Raw genomic sequence first — 11,793 nt, 5'->3', positions numbered from 1 at the left:
TCAGCATTTCCCCAGGTGCTTCAATCTTATTTTGCCTCCACTTTTCCTGCAAAAGGAGCAACACAAACTTAGACAAAGCAGCGTATGACAGACACAGCAGTGCAGGACAAGGAGCTCGTCTGTCCAAACAGGACTATTTGCCTGACTCATGCTAGTGTACGCTGGTGCCTGCCAGGGAACATCAAGACATTTTCTCCTTTCCTTGCTCTTCTCTGCTTAACCCTAGGGAAAAGCAGCCTCGAGTGCACACCAAATGTAAAGGACTGCTAAGGAAAAATATCATGTTTTGCAAGCTCATTCAGTCCTGGGGTGCTGCCTCCGATTGCATCTCCTTTAAAAGGAGACAGAGCTCAGGAAAAGGAGAAAGTCAGGTTCTTCCTCTGAGATTTTTTGTCTCGTTCCACAAAGTCCTTTCAGACTTTTCAGGAATCGTTTGGCACAGCTCAGCTCCTGCGTTCCTTCAGACACTTCTCGGTATCCAGAAGTGTGGGCAGTGAGAGTTGCAGCCTGTGGCATGTAGTGGGAAATATGCATCAATTCAGTGCGTGCAGAAGGTACAGACAGGGTACAATTGCCTCCCAGGCCCCGTGCTGCCTCTCGGCATGGTAACCAGCAGCATGCAACGTCTAGAAATGAATCAAAATTAGCTTGCAATCACACAGCTCTGTTCCAAAGAGCAATTATTCCACTCGGCATGATTCAGGGGCTGGTCTATACAAGAAGAGCGGCCTGGATGCAGGGCCCCCTGCCATGAAGAACATCATTAGATATGTGGAAATGGAGCCAACTCTCTCTGTTATTTCCATCCCCTCTACTTTCACTTACAGCACTGCCTTGCAGAAGGCACATTTGTTTCCGTACGTGACGCCATCCGTGCCACAGTGGGGGTTGGACTCCCTCGTGCAGTACACGCTTCTCTCCACAAACTCCCTACAAATCTGCAAAAGGAATTAAAAATAAAACCTTTTTAGGACTCTTATATTCTTTCTTTCTTTCACTTTCCAAATTGGATACAAGGTCACTAATACAATGCTTTTTCTGGTAAAAGGACTAAAACAGTGGTGATGCCAGACACTGCTCATTTACTGAAAGAAAAAAAGCCCTGTCAGAAAGGAGCAGAAGAGGTGTTTCAGGGGAATTTCTGCCCCATGTTTGAGGAGGGAAGCTGTAGTCACCTGAGAGAAGTCTTGATCTCCCAAAGACATGGGAGGATCAGCCCAGGCATGCAGGAGAAGAGTCAGCACTGATGCTCTTGCAAGCGCTTGGCACCGGGGCAGCTCACTGCTGCCTGGCGTCATGAATCTTGCAAAACTGTACACACGGTTTGGCGCTTGCTGAGCTTCCTGCCTTCCCGGCAAAAGGAGGAGAAAACTGCAGCTTGTGGGGAATTAAAAAATGGTGTCCAGGAAATGTATTTTGTCTCTGGACAGGTCCCACTGATAAACTTCATTTGGGGGAATGAAACACTCTCAATAGTCCATTTGCTTCATGAGATTGGCCAGTGGAGCAAAGTGGACAAACACAACCCCGTGCAGGCACCCTACCCTGTGCAAGCACCTCATCATGGGAAGCATTTGCTAAACCAACCGTCTGTTTCCACAGTCTACTTGTTAGTGCCACACGTAACAGCCCCTGTACAATGGTAAACTCCCCAAAGAGCTGAGACATCTTGAAAGGACCCACCTGCACCCAGCAGACATTAAAAACTGTTTACCATGCACCAAGATCTTGGTTATAAAACCATTCCTCTAGAAAATGCAGATTCAGTAAGCAGAAACAGCAGCACTAACCTCTTCAATATCTTGACCTGCTACATCTGAAATAAAAAAAACACAGACCAACAACAGAGGCTTTACATACCGGCATTATTTTCTGATAGAGGCTGAACTAAAGTCACAAACCACAGTGAAACATACACCAGGTTTGTGGGGTTTTTTTCTACTCTGTCATCCTGTACAGCGGAGGAGTGGGCAGGAAATACATTATCTGAATTGCTTTTCAGTATTTTGCTTTTTTTGAAAAATGTTACTAAAATACCATGTAATCAGTCATTCAGCTGCTAACTGCACCTCAGACACACAACCCAGTCTCCTGGAAGGCAGCCACTCCCGGGGAAGCGAGCTGCCATATCGGATCTGGAGCTGCGCTCAACCGAGACTTTAAAGCTATATTCACTTCTAAGGCAAAAGCTGCTGCACCTCTGAACAGTGCAAATGGCTGGTACTGCTAACAACAGTGCACCACGGAGAAGGAGACCCACTGGTCAGCTTTACAGCCCCTCTCAGCACAGCACAGCCCAGAGACCCTCCTGGAACAGCCTCATCCCAGGTGAGGTGCAAAGGGACATCATGGGGTGATATGGAGCAGAACAGGCAGTGCCAGTCAGCAAGAGCACAAAAATACCCGCTGCAAGCTCAGGCTCTGGGCTTGCAGCTGATCAGTCTGTCCTCTTTCTATTTCTTGCCTGCAAAGACTGCAGCCAGGCACATGGGTTGACTCATAGCTCCGGGACAGGGTGACCCTGTGATGTCTCTAAGGGGGAGCCCGACACTCAAGGGTGGATTGAACACGGATTTGCAGAATCTGGGTCACAACACTGCGAGACAAATACTCAGCACCTCATATGGCAGCGAGGCAGCAGGATTCAGATGTGGGGCTGTACCTGCTGGCTCCTTGGGGCAGCAGATGGGGGGACCTTGTCCTACAGTTGGTAATCCCACCCAAGCCTCAGTCAGTTAGACCATCATCCATCAACCCACCCTACTCCTTCTGCCAGTTGTATTGCCCTTTGGTGTTTTACTTCCAGTGCTGGTGTATTTGTCATGTTAGGTTTGGCTAGGCTACCTTAGGTGTCAGTGTTATGGCTACTGCATATTATTTGCAAAACAGCTCATTAAATATTTTTTATAAATATTACATGCGGCTACAGAAGACTTTGTGATGATGTCTCTTGACATTTGTTTATTTTATGGGAGATCACAGAGTTTGCTGCTATTCTGCCTGGCCTTGGAAGGAAGCCTCAGCACTCTGACGGAACCCAGTCCCAATTAAGACTCAATTAGAGACAGATGAATATTTCATAATGAATAATGCGTACAAAGTAATTCATCTCTTTTTCTCCATGCACAGCTTGCAATTTTCTCAAGTGAATTCTTTAGTCAAATTATTCACGGAAAAACAAGTATAAATAATTCTTGTTCTGAACGTTCTCAATAACTGTTACCATAAGCCTTCCAGAGCTGGGTCAGCTGGACGCAAGCAATTGATAACGCTGACATGACCTATATGTTCAAAAAATCATCACTCAGCTTCCCCAGATCATCAGAGAAATGTGTAAATCTCCAGATAAATAAGTACTGGATCCTTTTAATTTGCCCTCTTTGTTCTGACTCCTTGAGGACATTTGAATTTAATTTTCAAGCTTTTCTCTGCAACATAAACGAAAGCTGAAACTTTCATCTAATTACGTCTCCACATCTCCAAGGAAAACACCAAATGCCAAGATGCTTAGGATCAAAACAAGAGCTGACGACCCTGAGGTGAGCGAGCTGCTTCTCTAACTGGTTCAGCAAAACTCTCCAGCGAACGTTTGTACCAAAAATTCATAATTACTCTTTGCTTTGGTACATTTGCTGAAAGACCCGCTTAGAATTTCCTCGCTCTGTCTCCTGGTGACACCTCCGCTGCGTTATTCACTGCGGAGGCACCCGAGGAGTGGAAACATGTCATACGAGTGAGCAAGTCCTGCAGATATTTTCCACTTCCTCAGCTTTGTCTTCAAGCTTGTCATCTGGTGATCAAGACTCTGAAGTTTGCTGTTGTCAGGAATTTTTTCTTCCTAGGCTAGGGAAAAGATCACTTACCCGAGAAGAAAGAGAGCAGCAGCAGACTGAGAAGCACCAAGGAACCTGTTGCCTTCATGCTGCAGGTAGCTCTTTAGTCCAAGCCAAGCAACCTGTGCGGGAGGTGTCGTCCCCGCACCGGAGCGCACAGTGCGCACACGGACCTGCCGTTCTGTGTATTTATGTGCCTATCCGTAGCTGTCCTCGTTCCCCACCTTAATTGTGAGAACTTCTCCACTTCATTTCTAAAGCCGCTATTGGTCCTGGCCATGTTTATGGTGCCTTAGGAATGCTGCCCTGTCCACATCAAACCTAGAAAGGGATAATTATATGAGTGATAGACTCAGCCTTGTAATATCTTCTTTTTTTTTTTTTCCCCTTCTAAATAGTCACAGGATTCTCACAAGGGTGAATTTTCAAAGCGGTGATTCATCGAGGAAGCTGGTAATTTTCATTCTCTGGGCCCTCACTGAATGCCAGCTCCGAGGCTTTGACTGCGGTGCGATGACACTTACTAGACGTTACGAAATAAATCACAGCATGGGAATGTGTTGTCTGTGAAACCAATTATACGTTGTTCCCTGGCTATTTTTGAGGATGGTTCTAAATTTGTGAGTTTGGGGTGGAGAAGTGCTCCGATGTGACACGCTCCCATAGCTGTGTGCACAGTCCCAGATAGGACTGCTGACTCTCCTCCTTGAACTATTTAAACTCTAGCTGTCAATATTTTCCAGTTTTTCACATTGACAAACATATGTTAGGGCTCTGCTCCCACAGGAAGTCGCGATGAAGGGAATTTGATGGGGAATTGGGAGACTTGAGCTCTATTTCCAGCTGAGTATGTGCAAAGATTTGCATTCAGCTGCACCATTTGCAAAATACCTGTTCAGATAAGAACAAGCTTAAAACGTTAGTATGCTTTCCTAAGGAGACAGGGCTTAGGAGAGCACTGTGTGTAGATATATATGTTTATTAGTTCCCCCAGTAAATTTTACATCTGCAACTAGTTCCAATCATAGGAGTGAGATATATATATATATATATATATATGTATACATTTTTCTAGCAACAGAGGAAAGATGCTACTAACATCCTCGGTGAGCAAGGGAGAGAGTTTCTGCAGGAGAGCAATGTTATGAATGCTCTACAACAGGGGAAGCAGTAGAGTTTGCAGCTTGCTAGACATCTTAAAATCCACACAGCAGAGAAACCGTGACTGACAGGTGAATTCTCAGATGTCTATTAAGGGTGAGCTCACGATGCAGCCTCTCATATAATTTAGTTATCAAGTCAGTCAGCTGCAGCACTGTTCAAAATCACGCTCAGTTCTGCCACTCGCAGCACTACTTGTTTGCCTTTTCTCGTTTCATATGTCACTGCTCACAACCACAGCCTTAATGCCTCAGTCCTTTATCTACCCAAACGTTTCGGTTGCTGCAGCACAACTGACTGGATAAAACCTTCGCAAACGTACCACAGGGACCAACCCCTTCTGGGCTGAGGAGAAGAAGAGACTAAATTACCAAGCAGGTCATTATTGTTATTGCCCTTTCCACTTCACTACAACACCTGCAACAGGCCATTTGCTGGCACAGGTCAGGGAATTCTTCTGTTTCTCTGACTTCTCTGAAAATCAGGGATAGAAGAAGGGCATCTGGACCTTGCTTTGCAGTTTAAGATGTGTAGCTGGGCAGAGTCTTGCTGGTGTCAAGTACTTGTCCATGCTGGGCCAGTCTTTAGTCTTACAGGATACAAACCTTTCCATCTTCTAAAGAGTTCTTGCCTCTGAATGCTCACAAGGCATCCAAGATACAGCCATACACCCTGTACTTGCCACTTGCCCTCCCTTTCCCTGTAGGTGAGCAGCTCTTCTTTGGGCTTTCCCAAAGCCTCCTGAGATCCTAAGCAAATATTGGGCTTCCTCAGGCAGAAGCTGCCACTGCAGAGGAGGCTCACTGTAAGATTTTGCTGTTGAAGATGATTTCCTGATATGGCCAAAATTCCGCTAGTCTGTGGCCACTCTATAAACTTCTTGGCCAACAAGAAATTGCAGTGGATCTCTGTCCTATGCTGACAGATCTGCCTTTGCATCCACTAGCTACTTAGACTGTTCCTTAATTATTTTTCACACACACAAGCAGGGAAGCAGTGGGGACTCCCATGACTCTCCAGTTTGTTTTTTCTTAAGAGCAGGCACAAAGGCATGATGTGATTTATGTTGCTTGTATTAACAGCAAAAAGACAAACAAACAAAAAAAACCCCTGAAAATCTGAAGTCCATCCCTCTTCCTAGGAAAGAGCATTGATTGCTCTGTGCTAGTACTATGGGAAGGTCAAGACTCTTCTGGTGGGAAGCACCTACAAAAATCCTGGTCAGGAGGAAACGAGACCCAAAGAAAGGCTTGGAAATCACAGATTTTGTCCTAAATATCAGCCTTAGCAGCATGTACTCTTACTACATAACAAGAGAATGAGAGGTAGAGAAAGGAAGAGGAAAGGACTGTGTGAGCCATGGCACTAGGGACTTTTTGCCTATGCTATTTGCATATCAACTATTTGACTCACCAAAAAGATAGCACGTCATTATGAACGTTCATATACATCATTGCTCCTCCACTGCTCTCTTTAGGCTCCCACAAAGATGTTATCTCCATACCTTTTTTTTCCCAAGACAGAAAGCAGCTTGGAGCTACCAGCACGTCTTCTGGTCCTACTTTCTGAGGGTTAGAAAATCCAAGACCTTTTCCTGAAGAGTCCCCTGTTTTACCTCTGCCTCAAAACCTTTTCGGATATCTTCTCCAAAAAGCTGAAGGCCTAAGCACAATCCATTTTCTCCTCAGGTTCTCATTAGGCTCATTACAGCCTTGCCTAGCTTGCTGCTCTTTCTGCTGATCAACAGCCTCAATGGACACACCCTTTAAGGAGGCAGCAGTTCCTAATTTTCTTCCCAATGAGATAGCCTCCTCCCTTTGCCATAAGCCTCCTTTTTATAACACATGTCCAGACCTACCCCTTGCCCAGGTGTGACCAGGTAGGGCTGACCTTTCTCTTTCACACTTGCCCAGAGCCATGCCCCCATACCAGGGCCCCTCAAAGGACCAGCTCCTCCAAGGCTCAATGCTGGTACAAAGACAAATCCATTAGTAGTCTATAAGACACCAAAATTAGGAAAGTGACAGTATTTTATAACAGCCTGGTTTCTGTTCTGATGGTTTGGTATGGCGTGACGTACTCTTGTGAGGGCTTGGGCTGGTGTGTGATGGGTGTTACGCTTTGCTCTTTGTTGTGGTTTATTTCACAACTCTTCTTGCCTGACAGATAAGTACCTAAAAGCCCAAAGACCATTACCCCTGCCCTTAAAAACCACCAAAAAAACAAACCGCCAAAAAACCAGTCCATGGCAAACAGAGTGGCTGCATTTCATTTATTGATCAAAGCAGAGACCAAGGTGCAACAGTCGAGAAAGCAGGGAAGAGTGTGTTAGCATGTTTTCTTGCAGGATTTGTAAGGGAAAAATCAGGTCCAAGGGTACAGTTCCAATGCTCAACATCTGCCACGGTGTCTGAGGAACAGACTTCCCTCGTTCCGCCTGCAGAGAAAGAGGGAGACCAAAATTACAAACACAGATCTTAGTTTTATAGTCTAACTTTACCCAAATAAGCCAATGCTCTCATGCTCTCCAAGTTATAAAGTACTCTGCTAAATGTTTCACCTTTTTCCTGATTCCCCAGGTTACACTCTTTCTCATGTGAAAGAGATGACAAACCCCATAATTTTTGACACCTCCTACAGTTACAGCCTAAATCACTCTGTCACTCAGCAATGCTATGAGCCTGCAAATGGAGATCTGTATTTAATTGCAAGGGAGCAAGATGACCCACTCAGGCTTAAGATCTGAAGTGCCTGGGGGATGACAAAGGAGTGTTGGGAGAGGAATGAGGAGCAGGGATGGATATACCGGGGGGGCTAACAGGAGCTCAGGGGCTGCCACACCAGCTGCTGCTGCTGTGTGTGTGCTCCAACTCCTTTGGTTCCATGGCTACACGGTGAGCTCCATACTTACAAAAATGCTTTGCAGAACTCGCACTTGTTTTTGTAAGTTTTGCCATTGGAGCCACAAAGGGGGTCGTAGCCGATGGCGCAGACGAAGTTGTTGGTCTTCTGGTCGTTGCACTCGACCTGTTAATCATGGAGCAACAGCAGGTTTTAAAGGTTTTGTTCCCCATGTTTTCCAATGTAAGTGCTTTAAGTTTATTTAATGTTTATGATATGTCAAAACATAAAAGCACTTTTCAGGTACAGGGCTTCGTTGTTCTAGTGACTCTGCAAACACAAAGGCAGCAGAAGTGCTTGCCTGGGGCAGCCTGAAATGGGGAGAAGGCAGGGGAGTGGTGGGTGGTGAAATCAATAGATACTATTATAAATAGTGAAGTTACCATTCCAATCTGGAGACCTGGTTCAAGACCTGGCTGGAGACCCGGCTGGAGACCTGGTTCAAGACCTGTCTGGAGACCCGGCTGGAGACCTGGTACAAGACCCGGCTGGAGACCTGGTTCAAGACCCGGCTGGAACCTCGGCTGGAACCCCGGCTGGAACCCCGGCTGGAATCCTGGCTGGAGACCTGGCTCAAGGCCTGGCTGGAATCCCGGCTGGAGACCTGGCTCAAGACCTGGCTGAAGACCCGGCTGGAGACCCGTCTGGAGACCTGGCTCAAGACCCGGCTGGAGACCTGGCTGGAGACCCGGCTCGAGACCTGGACGGAACCCTGGCCGAAATCCTGGACGGAACCCTGGTCGGAACCCCGTCTGGAGCCCCGGCTGGTTGAGCTGGCCTGCTTCACCCAGCTAGCAGAAGCAAGCATACAGAAAGTGAATGGTCACAAGCCACAACGTACAAAGTACTCCCACCCAAGGAGTCACCGCTACTAATCGTTCTGGTAGTATATGACCCTCCTGCTTTCCTGCAGAAAACGTCTCATGCTCAGCCCCTTTCCCAGTAAAAGAAGGTCTCAGTACCCAGGTCTGAGGGGGAACTGCATATCAGAGCCATGGATTTGGTTCAATACCCTTTCACCCCAGCATATTTTAACTGTTTCCTTGTGTTAATCGTGTTTTCTCTGCACTGGGAAACTACTGCTGGTCATTTTTTTTCTCTGTCATTCCTCCAAGAGAACAAAATATACTGCATTTCTTACGGCATGCAAAAGCACCTTTTCATTATTAAGACTTTCAATGCTTTCGGCAAGAACTGCAGGCAAAGATGATCATTCCTTGGGGAATCAAGACAGGGAAGATATTTAGGCAGTTATTCAATAGTCATATAGATTTTCTGCTGGCATTCTGTGATGTGCCGATTCTCACTCTACATTATTAGTTGGGTTTTTTGTCATCAACATGGTAAGTTATCTTCCTCTGACAAAAGTATTTTCTTATTTTGGGGACAAGAGGTGTTATAATACTTAGAGGCACTTTTAATTCTTCATTTCTCAGTCACTCGCTTACTTTTTTCTCCCTCAAGCCTTCCCTGGGACACAGTGTATGAATAATTCATCTAGACTTAGAAATCTAAATGACAAAGAATATCTGCTACTCACCAGTCGTTCAGCAACAACAATATCTACAATAAAAACAGAGATTATAAAATACAAAGATTGTACAACGTCCTTGACCAAAATTCCTCAGGAATCATCAGTTTCTCAATAGAGTAACCAAATACACTTTCTTATTACTGAGAAGTTATTATTTTCCCAAATGATTTGTCTATTCCAAGTAAACAAGAAGTTATATGCTAAGCTTTAAAAAGTCCTTACTTGAGAAACCAGAAATTTTGACTCACTAAAGAAGAAATAGTACAAAATTTTCTCTTTTTGCAGTACTATTATCCCCACTAAGCCTCATACATTTTAATCAGACAAATGCATCCTAACGATCTACAGTATTTACCTGCACAAGGATAAAGTTCATTAGAAGAGAGCTCACGTATTGCTAAATCACCACTTCTCCAAAAGATCGAACTCTCCTTTAAGATGTTTATATGAAGATAAAGGTTCAGGAGGACTAGAGACACCAGCATAGACTGGAACAAAACCAACTTACCAGCAAGGCAGCTGAGAAGTGCAAGCCCAAGAAGGGCAGCACTTCTTGTTGTCTGCATAGCGGAGATGGTTGTGGACCCCGTTACTTGCAAACCTTCCCCTGTGGTGTTCGGTAGATGGTTCTCAACCTGCTCTCCCTGCAATATATATATACATCTCCCCTGACCTTGTAAAGTAATCCCGTAGAGTAATTATTTGCTATGTAAACTAGGAAAATTGTATTGATTATTGAGGTAAGCTCTATCGAATACTTGTTAGAGATACCCAGAAGAATTAAACAAAAACGGGAGCTACACCCAGCTGTTAACAAAGGCACCCTGCTGTACAATGAGTGATTTGTACTTTCCAAACGAGAGCACTGTCTCAATAATAGACGTTGTGAAACTACATATGGAAGTTGGTAAAGCAAAAAAAGGCTATTTGTTGAAAGTGGTTTGAACTTGTGCACACCATATTGCATACACTGGACAGTATTGGGGCTCCAGGAGAGTTGCAGGGTATACCAGGGTGTGGGGAGAGCAGCTTGGCATGCTCTAAACTTTTACAGGCATAAAATCTGGGGTTTGGCAGGTGTCAGTGTACTGTAAAGATGCTGAGGGCTCAATGAATCCCTCCACACTCTCTCCTGTAGCTTCCTGGTACACTGGATTTCTCACCAAGAGAGAGGAAACAGTCATCACAACTGGAAAGCATTTGCTAAAACTTCAGAAGTTTATAAGACATTTCTGCGTAGAAGCAATAATTATTCATCTGTTGACAATGGGAACGAGTCTGATTAAGAAATTATGAGAATAAGTAGACTTAAATCTGTACTGGGATAATGTTTCCCCTTAATGGCAAGCAAGTGGTGTCCTGTGCAGGTGAAAGGGGTTTCTTAATACCAAAGACATTCAAGAAAAATTCACAGCATCTGCCAACAGAAAGCAAGTCCTTAGGCTCCCCCTTCCCCCACTATTATGTGGCGTTAAATTTAGAGTATCAGCTGAAGTCATGTTTTAAGGAAGATAAGTGAAGAATAATGTGCTAGGCTCTGTTAAGTGGTTCAACTCTATCGTGAGTGCATGGAAAAATAAATAAGGAATATTGCATAAAATAATACATTTTTGATTTAAGGTAGTGACGGAAGGAAGTGAGAGATGGAGCATGTTTGTGCTTTAGAAGAACCTTGATTCATATATGTGGTTTAAAGGCAGCATGATTTTTTAAATAGAATATCAGGATTGTTTTTCTTATTATCCTGGGAGAAGTTCAAGGCTTGGCATGGGCAGATAAATCATAAAAAAGTAGCTGAAAGTGCAAGGGAACTATAGGCACAGAATAGGGCTTGTGGGATTTAGCCTGTTCATATCAATGAAATCATTTTCCTGAAAAATAAATGAGTAATGCTGTTTGGATCTTATTCACAAATATCAGAAGTTGAAGGGTTCCTTTGAAATCTGTTTCTGTTGTATTCTTAGCATCCTGAGTGCCTTGACTTTCAGATTCCTTGAACTGATTGTGAGCATATTTGGAAGGGAAGCTGTAATCACAGAAGCATTAATATTGATTATTCTCCAGGGGCAAGAAAGCCAAGGCCTGAAAAGAAGGCTTCCTCACAACCTGCAGCTGGTGGAGATGGCACTTGCTGGGTTCGCAGTGGAACGCAGCCTGAACCCTTGTCAGCCCTGTGACCCGAGCTTCTCCAAACCCACCTCCAGATCTGTGCTCCCCAGTTACCAGAAGCTTTGCTGCTTCTCTGGTTACATCTCCAGCCAGGCTGAGGTCACGGTGGCGGCTCAGTAGTTGTTGTGAGTGGCAGAGTATCTGCTGGGGAACAGCGTCATTCGTTTGGCCAACACCCGCCCTTTGACTAGTTAG

General features: G+C 44.9%; 1 protein-coding gene across 1 annotated transcript; it reads right to left on the bottom strand.

Moving 5' to 3' along the window:
- On the bottom strand, positions 1 to 3,921 carry LOC308046001 (serine protease inhibitor Kazal-type 6-like; the record flags this gene model as incomplete). Its single annotated transcript, XM_080353594.1, has 4 exons — positions 1 to 46; positions 826 to 938; positions 1,791 to 1,816; positions 3,864 to 3,921. 4 exons carry the CDS (start codon positions 3,919 to 3,921, stop codon positions 1 to 3), a joined length of 243 nt encoding a protein of 80 aa, XP_080209720.1.
- Positions 3,922 to 11,793: the final 7,872 nt, after the last annotated feature.

The sequence above is a fragment of the Nesoenas mayeri genome (genome assembly GCF_963082525.1).
Source record: "Nesoenas mayeri genome assembly, chromosome: 14".
In the NCBI taxonomy this organism is placed as follows: domain Eukaryota; kingdom Metazoa; phylum Chordata; class Aves; order Columbiformes; family Columbidae; genus Nesoenas; species Nesoenas mayeri.
Note: the sequence above shows the minus strand (reverse complement) of the source record. Positions and strands in the feature narration are given on the sequence as shown.